The 18420-nt window shown below is 47.0% G+C and overlaps 1 protein-coding gene across 1 annotated transcript in view; it reads right to left on the bottom strand.

Moving 5' to 3' along the window:
• LOC116836409 (zinc finger protein RFP-like) overlaps positions 1-10239 on the bottom strand; it is a 12874-nt gene extending 2635 nt beyond the window's left edge. The window contains exons 1-5 of the mRNA XM_032799983.2: positions 9784-10239; positions 7982-8077; positions 6966-7196; positions 6531-6553; positions 6170-6285 (exon numbers count right to left, since the gene is read on the bottom strand). Of these exons, the coding sequence (XP_032655874.1) occupies positions 6170-6285; positions 6531-6553; positions 6966-7196; positions 7982-8077; positions 9784-10206 (889 nt within the window). The 5' untranslated portion in view covers positions 10207-10239. The remainder of the gene's footprint in view (positions 1-6169; positions 6286-6530; positions 6554-6965; positions 7197-7981; positions 8078-9783) is intronic.
• Positions 10240-18420: the final 8181 nt, after the last annotated feature.

Here is an 18420-nt window from a genome sequence, read left to right as displayed (position 1 = left end):
TAAGAATATTTAGATATAAAATTTTCTATCTACCCAACAATAGGAGGGGATAGATCTCCCTTGCTAGTCATACCTTTATGCCCCTCGTGTTAGACCCCCACCCAGAGAGAGGAAAAGAAAAAAAAAAAAAAAAAAAAAAAAAAAAAAAAAAAAAAAAAAAAAAAAAAAAAAAAAAAACTCAAACAGTCTCCTTAAAAAAAAAGAATATGAAAATAATAAAAATTTTTATGTTAAACAAAGAAAAAGGAGGAAAAAAAAAAAAAAAAAAAAGACCATTTATAAAAATAGATTTCTCTGATTACTATCCTGGAGTGACAAAATAAAAAAAATAATACTTGATAGCAGTCAACTCAGGTTCAAAAATTGCTTATAAAAGAAAAAAATGTTGTGAAAAACAGGCCTTTCAATCAAATAACAAAGGATACCAATTTTAAACATTCCAGAAAACACACAAGTGGTAGATCAAAATTAAAAAAACATTTTAACGCTATTATGTTTTATTCTAGCCTTCTGAGTGTGTTACTCACAACCTTGGAATTGAAGTAAAATAACTAGAGCTTAGAAGATTAGAAGAAGTATCCCTCTCCCTAGCTGAGAGCCCGAAACAAAAGACACAGACTAACATTTTCCTTCCCTGAGCCTTTTAAAAAAAAATCGGTGTGGCGTTTCTGATTGGGTCTATAGTAGGTCAGGTGTGTCGGATCTGGGTGTTATGTTTGGTTTCTCTTTGTTAAAGAGCTCGTTTACAGGTTTAAAAGAACATATATACCCTTAACTATCTGGTTTTATCGGTTACAATTACACCTCATTGAGCATTTGCTGCACATTTAGTGTAACTCTTGGGAAGTTAGAGTTTACAAACATTGAAGTGTGCTTTCACTACCAAGTAGTTATTTCTTTTGAGTAAGCAAAAAGTATTACTTCTTACTGTATATGAGATATTTTGCAAAAATCAGCCTTTCAATTGATACTGACTCAGGTGTGTCAGTGGACTACACTGTGAACGTTAATTCTTCAACTAAGTGACGAGCAATGCGAGGTTGTCTATTTCTATTGGGTTTTGAGTCTATTTACTATACACTATTTAATATATCGATGCAGTTTACCTATTTAATAGTATTACTTCGTACGGGGAACCCAGGCATATAGATTCTAAGACTTATTGGCACAAGTTACAAATTATACTCACCCTAAGTATTTGTCTATAATGACTAGTTAAAGTCTACAGGTAATTCTATGGGTGTTATTTAGCTTTGACCGTACTTTTTAGGGGAGGTATAAACATTTCTAATATGGATTTTGTATCCTCTTCTCTAAACATATTTCCTATCAAATTCGTATCTTGATAGATGCTTAGTATTCCTACAATTTAACTCCACATATTGTGTTACAACTAATTTATTATGAAATGGTTTTTTATGCCCAGAGGAGTTTACGATATTACACATATCATCAATAACTTTAAGTGGTTTTATATGGTTCTTCATAACTATTTTATTAAGGGATAATTGTACACATAACACTAAAATACAACTGTTCGTCTGCTATATGGCGATTTCCTTATATTTAGCGCCATAATTCAAAACAGTCAAAAAGTCCTGTAATTAGATTATTTGGTGGCCGTTGTTCGCAGAGGTTTTCTGGTGCTCTCTTTCCTCATAGGTCTTCAGCCGCCTCGTTCCCTCTTGTGACTAACAGTCCTTATGATTGCTCATACACAAAATGCTGTTATGATGTACCAGGATTCTCACTTCTCTGATAGATAGTTCCTCTTGCTTATTTTAAGTGAATCTGCTCTGGCGCTTCGGGTGAACCGACCAACCGGGCAGGACGAGAGGGTAAAATATTTACTAAGGTTTAGGGCGCGTCTGTCCATTTGCGACGTCTGGTGACCTGCTTTCATTGCCATGGGATTTCGTTTTCCGTGATGAAAAGAAGCTATTAGATCTGTCTTTGTTTTGTGGAAAGACACTCAGACCACCAAGGGATGCAGGAAACATCTTTACAGGAAACTTAGAGCTTTCCTGATGGGATCATACAACAAAGAAATAACCATTCCTTTTCCCTGTCTCCCACACCAGGGAATTGTCTTACGGTCGCTTCTTACATAGGGATAACTTAGAAAGGAAGATTACTTCGTCGACATTGTTCGCAGCTAAGGCTCATTAAAGCCGTATCCTCGTTGTTATTGAGATTCTTTCAAGAGGCGCTGCTATGATCAGACACTGTCTAAGAAGGGGTGTTCATCGGTCCTTCCTTTCATTCCGAAACTAAAGAGAGGTAATTCGCAGTTATGCAAATTTAGAGTGTGCGCAAAAGGGACTCGGAGGTAGAAGACTTTGTTGAGAGTCCTATATCAGAGTCTACATGTTCTCCTCTGTCGACTCTTCTTTATTGTCACACTCGCTCCCATTAGTGCTTTCAGGTGCCTTGCCCGCTAATTTACTTTCACCTGGTGGTGCATTGTCAGAATCTCACGTTCTTATCCATGTTACGATCTGTTGATTTTAATGCCAAATCATCATGCAAACAAAGGTGGCATGGGATTGATATTTTTTTCCTTTCGGCGATATTAGCCATACCTAGCTTCATGTGGACCTCTTAAGTGATTATGTGGGAAAACTACTCATTATTCGACTAACGTAGTTTATTTTAAAAAAATTCATAAAGACCCTAAAAATGTAGGTGCAGAGCTTAAACACTCACTTCATCTCTACGATGGTCTTCTCAATAATGACCATTCTGCTCGTTAGTTTGAAGTTGAGGTAATGGGTGTGAAGTTTCTCTGCTAAAGAGCAGAGGAGCTTAAGAAAGGGAACTATTATATTATTTAAATAAATGTATCTGTATGTTACATAAGACGGTGGACAATAATATTTTTTACCGCGTCTTCAATATGCTTTAAAAAGAATCAAATTGTTGTAGATAACAAAGAGAGGGCCTTTATCTGCAAAAGAGATCGGGATTAAATAATACAATACACTCTTATCACCATGAGATTCCTAGGAGAAAGTAATATCCAACAGCGACGCTGCTGAAACTAAATAACCGATAATTGATCAAGATAGCATAGTTAAATTAAACCCTTAAGACGCCTAGATTGTGTTTTTGTTGTTAATCCTTGTTCATAGTGTTAAATCTACATTAACTTTGTGGAATAGGACTGTGATAAGGGAACAGCTTCAACAATGTTTCATTACTCGGTCCTCCTTGGACAACTCGAAATGCAGGAAGGAACCAACATTATCTAGAGAACGACGATTCCCTCTCTAGTGAGCCACTACCCGTGACAAGGTGATATTGATAGAACCTGCTCCTGAAATCTCCAATAGACAGAGGATTCATAGAAGGCTAACTGACAAAGTGCATTTACCTTTCCCGACTGAGGGTGCTATCCTTTTAATGTAAAAGACCCCTTGTACCTCCGAGAAATTGAGGTTTTGATATCCTTCCTGGCATCTGGGGTTCTTTGTCTAGAGAGATACAGTGTGGTCTCAGGAGACAATATTCTTTGTTATGATACTCGCTCTAATTTCAAAGAGAAGAGACTAAAATACCCGGAAATACATTAAACTACATTGTGCCACTATTCGTGTTTTATGACATAAAACCTCATTTAGTTTTGCACATAGGTACACTTCTGGGGTGTTTAGGAAAAATACAGTGGGTGATTCTTACACAATGGATTATCCTCCTTCTGTAGAGAAAAGGCAATTTACCTCTTGTCCAGGTTTTCTGGTTCTTTCATAGGCAATTCAGAATCTTCGACTAAAGATATAGCAAGAGTATTTACGCAGACGAGAACAGTTTTTTGATAGCATTGGTTGGGGTCGTGGATGAATATTTCATGATAATTGTTTTGCACGGTCTAATTCTTAGTCACTCAGACAGAGGAGGAGTGCAGGTGATTTGGTTTGGTCATTATTATAGGAACATTTTACTACGGCTGGCATCCTAGATTGAGTGATGCATAAAAGAAATTTAACAGGGGAGGGAAGCACATATTTCTGGGTTTAAGAACGTCCTCACCTTTAACGTACCTAACTTTAGATCTTATTCTAAAGTGACATGAAATAATTTTTGAATTTGGGAATCTCCTGTTTTAAGTAATATTATCCTAGCTAAATCTATTAAGCAATCTATGATTTTTTATAATTGTTTTATTGTGTTATATTTCATTTATGGTCATTGTTGTAATGATATGCGTATCAATTTATAACAATAGGCTAATATAATATAATATTACCTATTGTTACACAATTATATTGATATTAAATTGTTTGGGAAGGGTTTAAATATTAATCTCTGATTTTTCACCAGGATTAATTAATAGACTGTATAAGATAAGTATGGATTAGATATTTAGATGGCCAGAGATAATTATGTTTTATCTAAGACTACGTGGCTGAAACAAGAATTCCTAGTTAAGTGGACTTTTAGCTTAATCATCTAAGGCCGTAGAGTTAAGAAATGTGCCTGGATATAAGTCAATGTGACCAAATATAAATGCCTGATGTGCCTGAAAGAATTCGTGTTGGAAGATATTGCTTTATACATATTAGAAGCGCGTGGATTGTGCAAAATATTAACAAGTAAGATTATAATTATTTTTCGTATACGAATACTATTGTGTGCTCAAGTCACTGTTTTCTAAGCCCAGCAGTTGTTACTATGTGCAGAAATGCTTAATGAGGTTAATTGTCGATAAAAAGCTATAGAAGGGTTAATGTTTCTTTTACTGTGTAATGCTCTGTTAACAGATCAGAGAACAAAAGCAAACACCTGACCAGAGGACCAATCAGAAAACAAGATTTTTTAAAAAGCTCAAGGAGGGAATGTTGTGTCTCTGTCTTTTGTCTGGCTCTCAGCTATGAGAGGGATCTTTCTATCTTCAAGCTTCTAATCTTCAGTTTCCAAGCTGTAAGTACAAAGGTAGAAAAACAATAGGCTGTTATTGTTTTTTTTTGTATTTACATATGTGTAGTTGCTGGAATGTTTAAATTGTATCTCTTTTTGAATAAGGCTGTTTATTCATTTTTCTTTGAAGCAATTGACCCTGTATTATTGTCATCCTGATACAGAGAATATTTTTATGTCTTTTCCTTTCTTTTCATATAAAGCTTTCTTTTTAAGACCTGTTTGAGTTTTCTCTGGTTAAGGCTAAGGAACGAAGAGAAGGGGACATCTCTTTGTGTTAGCTTGACTAGGCTTAAACCTGCATAGCCTCTGGGTGAGGGGGAGAGACTCTTAATCTCTCTGGGTTGTGTTTCAGGGAATTGAAGCGGGAAAATCTGGGGGAGGTAAAGAGGGGGAAGGGAAGTGGGTTATTTCCCTTTGTTGTAGACTCAGGGCATCTGAGTCTTGGGGGTTCCCCAGAGAAGGTTTTGGGGAGACCAGAGTGAGACAGGCACTGTAATTCCTGTCTGGTGGCAGCGATATCAGATCTAAGCTGGTAATTAAGCTTAGAGGTTTCATGCAGGCACCCAGATTTCTGGATGCTAAGGTCCAGATTTGGGAATTATGCTTATGATAGGTATAGAAAGAATCACATTATAAAAAATACATTAGGAATATTGAGAGCTCCCTCTGGGAAATCCATCAGGAACCATCCCTCTATTGATGATCAATCCATGAGAGACCCATCAGATCCTAACACTATCTTGGAGGATGTGAGTATAACTGTTTGTAACTTGTGCATAGGTCTGTATGGAATTTCTATATGCCTGGGTACTCATAACTTTAATGGTCACTTTAATAAAATGTGTAAATCAGACTAGACCTTGTACTTGTGAATGTCTGTGTGGTCACTGCCCTTGGTCATTACGTGTTCCTAGAGACTCTAAAACTGAAGCAAGTAGCAGAGGTGACTTTCACTCTAAGCTTGACACTGTAGCCGCCAGAGCCGAACCTCCGGCGGTGTAATCCCACATTATTAAATTCACTGTAAATAAAATAAAAGGCTACAGAAATTTAGGGTGATTTGGCTCTTTCACACTCACTCAATAAGAAAGAGACCTTGGGCTGATTTTCCCCCAGTGTTAATCAAAACTAACCCCACCAGAGTCACTAGAATTAGGCTGATGTGAAACCAGCGTCAGTGAAATCCGAATCAGACCAGCCCCTGTGTAAACACTCTCACGCCTCCTGAACTTCTCCATCTCTCCGTTACCTTTCAGCTTCCTCAGCGCATCCTGGAGGAAAGCGAAATTTTGAGAAAACAACCAGAGTCTCCACTTTGGTTCAGGAGAAGCAGGCGCTGGAGCCTGGAATGTGCCTATCTCACATCTAGAGAGAGAGAGAGACCTGGGGTGTTACCAGCTGATGGCCCAGCCCAGGCACCAGGGAGAACAGCTGGGACTGGAGCTGAGTTCTCAGAGTCACCTGACCCTAAGGTCTGGGCCATTCTGGACTCTGGACAAATGGCGGCAGCCCCAGGACGTTGGGGATGGAGGGAACATGTCCCTCACCTGGTGCCTGAGCCCGTTCCCAGCATTGGGAAGCACAAGGGGAAGTGAGAAGGAGCCACCTACCTGCTCAAAGTGCTTCTGACATCCTAGAGGAGAGAGAGAGAGAGAAACAGGGGCTCAGTGCCACATGCTGGGTACCCACCACCCTGCTCTGGAGGGGTCTCGCTCTGCATCACAATCAGTCCGATGCCCAGTTCTCTGCATTCTGGATCCACGCTCCCTGAAGGCAACTCCCTGAAGGACTTCATCTCTCAGTTTCCATCAGTGGCTCTCTGATGGAGACCAGAGTTTGGGGTCTGGCCTTCGGGGGAATTTTCTTCCACTCCATTCAGGACAAAGGAAGATTTTTCTGCCCTCAAAGAACCAAATGATTTCCCTTTTGGGCTGCGCAGATGCAGAGCGCTGTTGGCACCAGTGACGCCTGAGGTCCTGCAACGGTGGCTTCAGGAGCCCTCCGTTCCTTGCCCAAGGCCTGGGGTGTCTCTCGCACAGTTTTACCTGCATGAATTCACTTGCAGGCTGCTCGCACTTCTCCTCCATCTGCCCGATCAGGGTGTTGAGACGGGAAACCTCCTCGGTGAGTCGGCAGACGTTTTCATCCTTTCTGGCGGTGACCTCTTTCTCCAGCTCGTCCAGCCAGGCCAGCAAGAGGCGCTCTTGTTCTTGCAGAAACATGTGCAGTTTCTCAAATCGATACCCCATCGTCTCCCGGTCAATTTCTATTTGTCTCTGTGATGGACAGGGAATGGCCAGGAACAGAGAGGGAGAGTTATGCAAACTGTCCATTGTCTGAAGTGTTCTTCAGGGTAATTGTAAAAGTAACTTGCAAGGAAGAAAAATTGAATTTAAGTTACTTTTTGTCTCAGATTGGGCCTCTAAAAAACTGAGATAACCAGTTACTGTTTAATGACCATGATTTAAATATTTAACAAAACTCTTTGCCCTCATTCTCCATTTCCTGGAGCAGTCTTCATTCCTTTAAAGCAAAAGATGATCTTTGCTTTACGAAGAGGAAATATTTAATGTCTCTAGACAACATGTCCTTAGTGCTTCAGTGTCACAAGTTATTTATATGGTTGCCATCACTGTAGTATTTGAAGAACACACAGTTTTTACTGTGTTTATTTTCACAACACTCCCGTAAGGATAGAACCCAGGAGTCCTGACTCCCAGCTCGCATGCTCTCTAGCCACAAGACGCTGCTCCCCTCTGCAGCTAAAAATGAACCCAGGCGTCCTGACTTCCAGCTTCCCCTGCTCTAACCACTAGATGCCACTCCCCCTCCCAGAACAGGGAAGTTCTATTCTCCCCAGGCTACAGATGGGTAAACTGAGGCACAGAGCAACTCAATGACAATCCAAAACCACCCAGGGAGTCCGGGCAGAGCAGGTCAATGAACCCAGCTCTCCTGCATCCCACGCTTAGCATCTTAACCACTGAATCATCCTTCCTCTTCTCACATGGGGAACTTCCCTGTGTGAATTTGCTGGCTACAGGATACCAGTGGCAGTTACCAGCAGTTCCTGCCTTTGCTCTTCCTCACACGCTATGAGAGCTAGAATCTCTTCTCTCCCCTTCTCCAGAACATCCAGCCGCCTCCAGATTTGCTCCTGAAAGAATTGGAGAACAGAAGTTTGTGGGGCTCCTCCCCTCCTCCCTGTTTAAAGACACTTAGTGAGAACAACTGGAAAACATGACCCAGATCAGTAGTTCTTTGGTCTGGCTTGTGGAATGAGACTTCACTTGCCCTTTGGTGAATGTTCTCATTTCCAGTAACAAACATGTGGGTTATGACCAGTCCCATCACTCCATCCCAGTTCTGGATTCCACAACAGAGGGAAACAAACTGACCCCCGCCCAACCCCATTCCTCCTTAGAGCAGACAACTTTTAACTTCCCAGCTATAATCTGAGAGGCAAGGTGGGTGAGGTAATACCTTTTGTTCCAGTGGCTCTCGACCTTTCCAGATGACCGTACCCCTTACAGGGGGCTGATTTGTCTGACGTACCCCCAAGTTTCACTTCGCTTAAAAACGACTTGCTCACAATATCAGACCTAAAAATACAAAAGTGTCAGAGCCACTCGTACTGAAAAATTGCTGCCTTTCTCCTTTTCACCATATAATTATAAAATAAATGAATTGGAATATAAATATTATACTTACATTTCAGTGTGTGGTCTATAGCGCAGGATAAACAAGTAATTGTCTGAAATTTTAGTTTGTCCTGACCAGAGGTGAAAGTAAGCTGGTACGGTCCGGTATGCCGTACCGGCAAGAGCCAGCACGCCGTGCCAGACTGCACTGGCTTCTGCGGCCAGGATTAAAAGGGCTCAGGCCTCCCCGCAGCTATGGGGAGCTCCGAGCCCTTTAAATCCCGCCCGCAGCTCTGGTGGCAGGGCTGGGGCCAGGATTTAAAGGGCTTGGAGCTCCTCGCTGCTGCGGAGAGTCTAGAGCCTTTTAAATCCCACCCGCAGCTTCAGCAGCTGGGCTGGGGCCAGGATTTAAAGGGCTTGGAGCTCCTCGCTGCTGCGGAGAGTCTAGAGCCTTTTAAATCCCACCCGCAGCTTCAGCAGCTGGGCTGGGGCCAGGAGTTAAAGGGCTTGGGGCTCCCCGCAGCGGCGGGCACCCCGAGCCCTTTAAATCCCAGCTGGAGCTGCAGTTGGGATTTAAAGGGCCCGGAGCTCCACAGCGGCCAGAGCCTCGGGCCCTTTAATTTGCCCGTGAGCCCCTGGAGCTCCCAGCCATAGCTGGTGCCCCTGGGCCTTTAAATCTTAAAAGGCCCCACCTCTTCCAGATGAGGCCATGCCCCCCTCAGGACTCCGGCAGTACCGGTAAATCCTGTAAGTTACTTTCACCCCTGGTCCTGACTTCGCTAGTGCTTTTTATGGAGCCTGTTGTAAACTAGGTAAATCTCTAGCTGAGTTGCTGTACCCCCTGGAAGACCTCTGCGTACCCCTGGTTGAGAACCACTGGTTTATTGGACCAAATGCTGTTGGTAAGAGACACAAGCTTTCGAGCTTCGGAAGAAAAGCTCTGCGTGGGCTCAGAAGCTTGTCTTTCTCGCCAGCAGAAGTTGGTCCAATAGAAGATATCACCTCACCCCTTTGGCCCTCTAATATCCTAGGACCACCACGACTACACCACCGCTGCATACAGCTATAATCACATAAGAACAGTCACACTGGGTCAGGTCAAAGGTCCATCCAGCCCAGTGTCCTGTCTTCCGACAGTGGCCAGTGCCAGGTACCCCAGAGGGAATGAACAGAACAGGGAATCATCAAGTGATCCACACTAGACAGACAAATTCCTTCTCACCTTGTACTCCTGGGCAGCCTCTTGAATGGGAACTACAGTGTGAGCGCTGTGCTCCTGGGATCTGTCACACACCACACAGATGGGGGTTTGATCCTCCTCGCAGAACAGTTTCAGAGCCTCCTGGTGTTTCCCGCACACCCTCTCCCCTCCCAGCTTGGCCTGTTGTTGCTCATCCTTCAGCTGTCTGATGATTAGGTCTACGAGAGTCCCCAGCTGTCTGTTGGCCCGGAAGTTCCCCTGGGGAAAGATCTCCATGCAGCAGGGGCAGAAGACATCTGTATCCGATCCCTCCCAGCACTGGGTGATGCAGGCTCGGCAGAAATTGTGCCCGCAGTCTAAAGTCACCGGATCGTTAAAATACTCCAGGCAGATGGGACAAGAAGCTTCGTCCTCAAAAGTTTTTGCTGGATCGGCAGCAGCCATGACTCCGTCTGAGTGCCAGAGATAATTTGTTTCATTTCCTTCTTCCCAGAAAAGGACTGAGCCTTTGTTAGCGACAGGGCGTTTCCCTGCCTGTAACATATTGCTCAAGTTTTTTTGGGGGGAGGCGAGGGTGCTCCCAACAAAACTGCTTTGTCAGCCTTGCTGCCCTTCCTTGCCCTCAGGAGAAAGCATAGTCCTTTGGCAATCTGTCTTTCTGGCAAAAACCCCCAAAGCAGTGGTGTTAATTTGGGTTAAAATAGCAGTGAAGAGAAGGCAACTCAGCTTTTAACTCCGCTCAGCAGCTGGCGTGAAAGCCTGTAGGGGATCCTGGGGTGGAATTCGAGCAGTTCACCCCAGTTAAAAGTGTCTTTGCTGCTGTTTTAAAAAAAGCAGAGGTTCTCAAACAGGGGGTCCTGACCTCCTTTGATTGGGGGCACCAGGGCTGGCTTAGACTTGCTGGGATCTGAGGCTGAAGCCTGAGCCCTGCTGCCCAGGGCCGAAGCCAAAGCCTCAGGGCTTCAGCCCTGGGCAGTAGGGCTCAGGTTACAGGCTCCCCTGGAGCAGAGTCCATGTCACACTTGTCAGAGCATCATGTGCTGCACGGAGAGGTGTAGAGCCTCTTCCCCATAGGCACTGACTCCGTGGGTGCTCCAGGGCTGGAGCACCTGGGAAAAAAAATAGTGAGTGCTCAGCACCCAGCAGCTGCCCTGCCAATCACCCCCACCCCACCCCCAAGCGCTTCCAGCCTGCTAGTGATCGGAGGCACTGGGGTGGAGGGGGCAGGAAGAGGTGAGGGAGGGGTTTGGAGGAATGGGTGGAGTGGGGGCAGGACCTGGGGTGAAGCGGGGATCGAGCCCCCCCTGGAAACTCAGGAATTCGGCACCTCTGCCCTTCCCCACGTACTAAACCCAGATTTTCAATAGGGATCTTGGATCTCCACACTCCTGCCATGTTCTGCCTCCAACCCACCCTGGAGGGAATGGTGGAGGGGTTGGAGCAATGTCACATAATGAAAAGACAGCCTGGGGCCGGGGGATTACCCCTGTAGACAAGGTTTTTCCCCCCACATAGACTCACAGAAAGGTCTGCAACCCCACAGAGCTGGCAGCTCTGGAATCTGCAGTCCTCAAGGCAGAGGAAATACCCCCTCAACGAGATTTCCCAGATGGCTTTCAAGACTTTTTATTCAGTTATTCAAGACAAGCGGCTCTGGGAGTTTGAGAAACTAAATTCTACTTTATTATTTCAAAGCAAGAAATCAGGTAGAACATCTCTCCAAACCCAGCGCCCAGCCCAGCAAATTGCATCTTCTGGTCCCTGCAGCACCAGCGCAACATTTCAGAGTTGGTAGAAAAGAGCAGATAATCTGTGGGAGATGCCAGGATCCTGTCACCCCAACAAATGGTCCAAGTGCAGGAAATCCAAGCGCTCAGGTTGAATGAGAGCCAGAGGACAGGGAGTGTTTCCCTCATTCCCATTCAAGCTGATGCCGTAGATGGGGAGGTGGTCACCAGATGGGTTATCATGATCCTCAGATCAGTGATGGGGTTGGCCCCGTCAGGGCTGGCCAAGCCTGTTGATGTCCCAAGATTCCTCCTCTACTCTGCACTGCCTTGTCCTCTTACGAATAGGGGATGACCCCTATCCCTTTGACCTATCACTACCCTTGGAGTGTCATTCATATCCCTTTAGAATTCAGGGATGGCTTCACTCAGTGTTCATAGGACATTTCCTGTCTCTTTCTGCCCTCAGGGCAGTGAGTTAACAGTTCTCACCTCCCTATATGCTCTCTCCCACTCCTGACTGAATTTCCCATCACTGCAGGGATCAAGCAGTAACTTCCTTCCCCAGTTCAGTCGCTGCTTCTAACCCTGTGACTCTCACACTGGTCCAGCCGGGTTCACCCAGAATCATAGAATATCAGGATTAGAAGGGACCTCAGGAGGTCATCTAGTCCAATCCCCTACTCAGAGCAGGACCAATCCCCACACAGATTTTTACCTCAGTTCCCTAAATGGCCCCCTCAAGGACTGAGCTCACAAACTTGGGTTTAGCAGGCCAATGCTCAAACCGCTAAACTATCATAGAATATCAGGGTTGGAAGGGACCTCAGAATGTTATCTAGTCCAAATCCCTGCTCAAAGCAGGACCAATCACCCACTAAATCATTCCAGCCAGGGCTTTGTCAAGCCTGACCTTAAAAACCTCTACGGAACGAGATTCCACCACCTCCTTAGGAAATCCATTCCAGTGCTTCACCACTGCTATCCCTCCCCCCATAATTCATAATTTTCCCACCACTCGAACACTAAAATCTGATGGCAAAGGGTGAGGGAAAAGCAAAGATAAAGTAAGAAAGGATTATTCTGGCAAATAGTCATTTGTCTTGTGACATCTTCAAGATGCCTGCTCTACGTCCTGTCCAACAAAATTAAAATCCAAGGATGTGACAAAACGACCTTCAGTTCCTCCCCGACCCGGGCCAGAATATCTCCCGTCTGGTGTGCTGACTCCTACAATTTTCCTCCAGAACAAGAGAAAATACTGTAATTAAAAAAGGATGAGTGTGGAGAAACATCTAGAATCAGAGGAAATTGTTATGCCAATATTCAATCATTAGCGGCAAAATGGCAGAGTTAGAAGAGATTTAATCTCCAGGTTCAAGAATGAAAGAGCAAGGAGTGATTTTAGATCAGTATGTGATAATGTGAGAGGAAGTTGGAAAAATCAGAGGGAGATGTCAACATTGGATAATGAGAGAAAAGACGCAAACATCTGAGGGGATATTTAATCAATTATAAGTAATTAGGCACCAGTCCTGCAAAGATTTAGGGCAGGTCTACACTACAGCCAGGATCAAGGCTCTGAGATCGATCTACCAGTGGTCAATTTAGAGAGTCTAGTAAAGACCTGCCAAATCGACTGCAGATCGCTCTCCAGTCGACCCCTGTACTCTACCCCCGACCAGAAGAGTAAGGTAAGTCAATGAGAGATTTTCTCTCATTGACCCCCAGCAGGTTAGACCCTGCGATAACTCGACCTAAGGTATGTCGGCTCCAGCTACGTTATTGACATCGCTGGAGTTGCGTAGCACAGATCAACTTACCGCAGTAGTGTAGACATACCCTTAGTCTTGTGCTTAATTTTATGATAGTGAATAGTCCCCCTTGGGCGCAAGAGATTTCTCACTGTGAATAATTTTAAGCCTGTCTTCCCATGATCGGGGGACAACATGGTGGGAAATTGGACAACGTTTTTAGGGGACTTTATGTCAATCTTTGATAAATGGGGTTCAAACAAAGAATATGCTGAATATTTCATAACATAATAGAAAAGTGGGAAGATCTGATATTCCATATCTATATTCAATCAATGAACAGACAGTATTGATCTGCCCCGGCCTGCCTGTCATGCAATCCGCAGGAAGCCAGCGGTGATGTTGCTTTGACAGGGGAAGGGGAAAGGGAGACAGAAAAGGACAGATGCATGGGCTGGACATTTTGTTGGCCGCTGGTGGGTGGGTTGGAGAGGGCTGGATTGGGCTGTGTAATTTCCATCTGGGATACATGCTGTGCCATTCCTCTCCTCCAGTCCATCCGCGCCCTCATGCTGGAAGAGAACAGCCCCTGTGTTCCCACCACATCGGCACTTCAGGGCTCTCTCCCCAACCTTACCCACTTGCTCTGCGCCGCCCCATCTCATCTGGCACCCAAGACAACATTTTACCTCCATCCAAACACAGAAACTGGTGCCGTGACCCAGGGTGAGGAGCTCCTCCAATCAGAGGGTGGGAGGTGCTAAAGCAAAATTTGAGAATTACAGGTCGCAATGACAAAACCTGAAGGGATTTGATATTAATATTGAATAATGGGAGAGGGAAAAGGTCACTGTGTGAGGGGATTGTAGATCCATCCCTTATAAACAGAGGAGGAGCAGGAATGTGGGGAGATTTTGATTCAATATGTAACCATGAGGGAAAGTGGCAAAAGCTGAGGGGACCTTACATCAATACTCAATAAATAACTAGAAAACTCTATATCCCCTGGCCCTGCCAGTCCCAGGGGACCACGGTGATGCAGGGAAAGGGGTGAGGAGCTGGAGCCAGATGTTTCTGTGTCACTTTGGAGGGGGTAGCAGTGGGGAGGAGACAGCAGCTGGGCTAGGGGGAAATGGGATAGGACAATCTCAAGTCAACCTTTTATTTCACGTTCCCATCTGTGCCCCTGCTCTGCCCTGTTGTTGGCAGAGAATTTATAGCCACAGTTTCACCCTATTTGTCTCCCTTTGGGGTGAAGGCAGCAGTGGGAAGGCAAGGAGTTAATGCCGTAGGATTGCTACAAAGGACGGAGCTTTTTTGCCACCTTCGATTCTGCTTAGAGAAAGAGGGACCCAGTCGCACACAGAGGATGGGGAATAACCCCAACTCCTTATCCTGCTTTGTCTGGAGCAAAATCCAGTCTGTTGAGATAGGATTGATTTTCCTATTAACACGTGGGAACCACTCTTTCCTTAAATGGGAGAGTCTCCTTAAATACAGAGGCAACCGTTTGGTTCTCAGATGTCCGGGAGAAAGCTGATCATGGAGGAGTTTAATTCCCATGGCAGGGGGGTAATTCATTCATCAATTCTTAGCATTTAAGGCCAGAAGGGACCATAAAACTTCTCCACCATAACCTGCTGTACAGCTCAGGCTGGAGAATTTCACTCACTGAGCCCCAGACTGAGATCAATAACTTGGGTTTGACTGAAGTATATCTTGCAAAAAAGTTATCCAGTCTTAGTTTCAAGATAAACAAAAAAATGCAGAGTCCACCACTTCCCTCAGTGGTTTGTTCACACTCCCTCTTAAAAATTAGTGCTTTCTTTTTTCTCAGTTGAATTTGTCCGGTTATAACTTCCACGTATGTTTTTTTGTTACGCCTTATTCATCTCAATTAAAGAGCCTTTTACTACCCCATGTTTTCTCCCTACATGCACTGAATCAACAGTCAGGCTCCCCAAAAATCACGAGATTGGCTTTAAAATCACGAGATTATGTAAGAATAAGAGCTTTGTGGATTTTTTTATTTGCCTTCTGCTTTTCGAGCCATTAGGTTGCACAGGGGTCACATTTTGAAGCTTTCTCTACAGCCACGAGGGCTAGAAACTTATTTTTTCTTCTTCGAGTGATTGCTCAAATCCATTCCAGTAGGTGTACGCGCCGCGTGTGCACGCTCGTCGGAAGACTTTTACCCTAGCAACTCCAGCGGGCCGGCAGGTCGCCCCCTAGAGTGGTGCCGCCATAGCGGCTGATATATACCCCTGCCGGCCCACCCTCTCCTCAGTTCCTTCTTACCGCCATGTCGGTCATTGGAACTGTGGAGCGCGGCATAGCTGTCCTCCACGTCCCTAGCTTCTCCTTGTTCATCGTTTTCTAGTTCCAATTATAGTTGTAGTTATAGTTAGTGAAGTATAGAATAGTTGTAGTTAATAGTTCTTGTTGTATATAGTTAGTGGGCTTTGGGCTCTAGCCCTCCCCCGCGCCCGGTGCCGGGCTCATGCCTGGTTCTTCACCGGGGTCAAGCTGTGCTCGGCCTGCAAGAAGCCCGATGCCCACTAGCGATCCCCACGACGCCTGCCTGAAGTGCCTTGGGGAATCGCATATCTCTGAGAAGTGCCGAATTTGCAAGGCCTTCAGACCAAGGACCAAAAGGAGCGAGATCAGCGCCTAAAGACTCTCCTAATGGAAGCGGCGCTTAACCCTTCGTCCTCGGCACCGAGTGCCGCCTGTGGCACCGGACCACTCCGGGCCCGCGAAAACGCCGCGGCACCAACCTTCTCCGGCACCCGGGCCCCGGGAAAAGACTGTCAACGTCCTCCACCCTGGCTAAGCAGGCTCGGACGGAGCACCCGGCGCCGACTCCGGCCGCGGCGGCCGTGCCAGGGATTTCGTCGACTCTCGGGCCGGGAGGTCCGTCGAGTCCGGTCCCTCCCAGCTCCCGCTAAGATCTGGGGTCGAGCTGGTGGTCCCATCTACGCCCGAGACATTCTCCTCGGCCAGGGACCTCATCGCGTTGACGGAGCCTACGCTGCCCCAACCCCCGGCACCGCCAGTGCGGGTTCTTCAATCGAAGGGCAAGCCGATGACCATGCGAGCACCGTCCCTGGATTCCCCGAGTCGGCACCGATCACCGTCAAGATCCCGGCACCGCTCCCGGTCCCGAGGGAGGTCTCGCTCAAGATGCCGCTCGCAGTCCCGGCACCGCTCTCCGCGGCGGTACCGGTCGTACTTGGCGTAGGTCATCTTCACGCCGGTCCCGATACTCCCGGCACCGCTCGGGCTCGAGCCATCGTTACCGGCACCGTGACTCGAGGAGCCGTTCTCGCCGTCGGCGATCCAGATCCAGGTCGACCTCCCGGCACCGGGCTGGTGGCAGGTCCCGGTCTCGATCGCGGCACCGGTATGGCTCACAGCACCGATCTCCGGCACCGAGGAGGTCTCCGCCATCAGGAGGCTGGATCCGTATCACTCCCGTTCGGCTCCTCCGTGGCCATCTCGCCAGGCATCAGTCTCTTCGCGAGCGGACAGCGCGTACCTAGACGCTGACAGGCCTGCTGCTCTGTTTCCCGAGACCCAGCAGGAGCATGGTCCTCAGCAGTGGGGTTTCTGGACCCCCTGGGCGTACCACCAAGCCCAGGGCCCTCAGCAGATTCCCTCCGCGTTCGTCCGCTTCCGAACACAGGGCTCTGGAGGCCACCTCTTCCCGTCCTCCTGCGTCCCCTACAGAGGAGAGGTGATCTCAGTCTCAGGACCCTGAGCACACACCAGAGTCAGACGCAGTGCTCCAGACAGAGCCGCCGACGGATCCACTCCTGCCAGGTCTCTCCTCGTCATCCTCCCTGGATGAGGCAGTGTCGGGGATGACATCCACCAGTCCCCCTCCACTTGACTTCAGGGCACACCAGGACCTCCTCAGGCGCGTAGCGCAGAACATGAATTTACAGGCTGAGGAGGTCTCCGAGATTGAGGACCCAGTGGTGAGCATACTATCGGCAGATGCACCCACTCGTGTCACCCTTCCCTTCATTCAGACCATTCAAGCCAATGCCACGACCATCTGGCAGTCCCCGGCTTCCGTTCCCCCCGCTGCTAATGGCGTGGAACGCAAATACATGGTCCCCTCGAAGAGCTACAAATATTTGTATGTTCACCTGCCCCCGTGTTCCCTCGTCGTTCAGTCTGTGAACGAGAGGGAGCGCCACGGTCAACAAGCCCCGGCCCCCAAGTCTAAAGAAGCAAGGTGTATGGACCTGCTTGGCCGGAAGATCTATTCTGCAGGCGCCCTGCAGCTGCGGGTCTCCAACCAGCAAGCTCTACTTAGCCGTTACACCTATAACACCTGGGTGGCGGCGGACAAATTTAAAGAGCTGCTCCCGCAGGACGCTCGTCAAGAGTTCTCCGCAATCCTTGACGAGGGAAAGAAGGTCGCAAGAACCTCTCTGCAGGCAGCTTTGGACGCCGCAGACTCGGCCGCCAGAACTCTGGCCTCCGGCGTTACTATGCGCTGCATCTCTTGGCTACAGGTCTCTGGCCTTCCTCCGGAACTCCAATACACCATCCAGGAACTTCCGTTTGAGGGCCAGGGCCTGTTTTCGGACAAGACTGACCCTCGGCTGCAAAGCCTTAAAGACAATAGGGTCATTATGCGTACCTTGGGGATGCATACACCGGTCACCCAACGCAGACCCTTCAGGCCTCAACAACAGCACAGGTCTTACCCCCAGCCCAGGCAAAGACAAGACTTCGCCAGGCGGCGAACTAGGAATGGCCAGCGTAGGCAATCGGGCAATCAGGGAGGACAAAAGCAAGGTTCCTCCAAGCCTTCCTCCGGCCCGAAGCCCTCATTTTGAAGGTGCGCCCAAGGTCGCTGTACCAGTTCGTCCTACGGATCCATCTCCTCCTTTCTCCAGCCGTCTTTCGTTCTTCCTCCCGGCGTGGTCCCAGCTTACTTCGGACCGCTGGGTCCTCCGCACGCTGCGGCTTGGATACCATCTACAGTTTGTTTCATTCCCGCCTCCCACCCTCGTCCCTCTTCAGGGTTTTTTTCTCATATAGGCTCCCCATCCCAAATTCTCAACACTGGCTGTCTGGTCACCTAAGCTGAATTGATGTGCCTCGGAGACTCTGCAAATGCCCCTAGGGTCATCTACCCCGCTTGAGAACCACCACTCTAG

This window comes from Chelonoidis abingdonii, chromosome 12, assembly GCF_003597395.2.
Source record: "Chelonoidis abingdonii isolate Lonesome George chromosome 12, CheloAbing_2.0, whole genome shotgun sequence".
In the NCBI taxonomy this organism is placed as follows: domain Eukaryota; kingdom Metazoa; phylum Chordata; order Testudines; family Testudinidae; genus Chelonoidis; species Chelonoidis abingdonii.
Note: the sequence above shows the minus strand (reverse complement) of the source record. Positions and strands in the feature narration are given on the sequence as shown.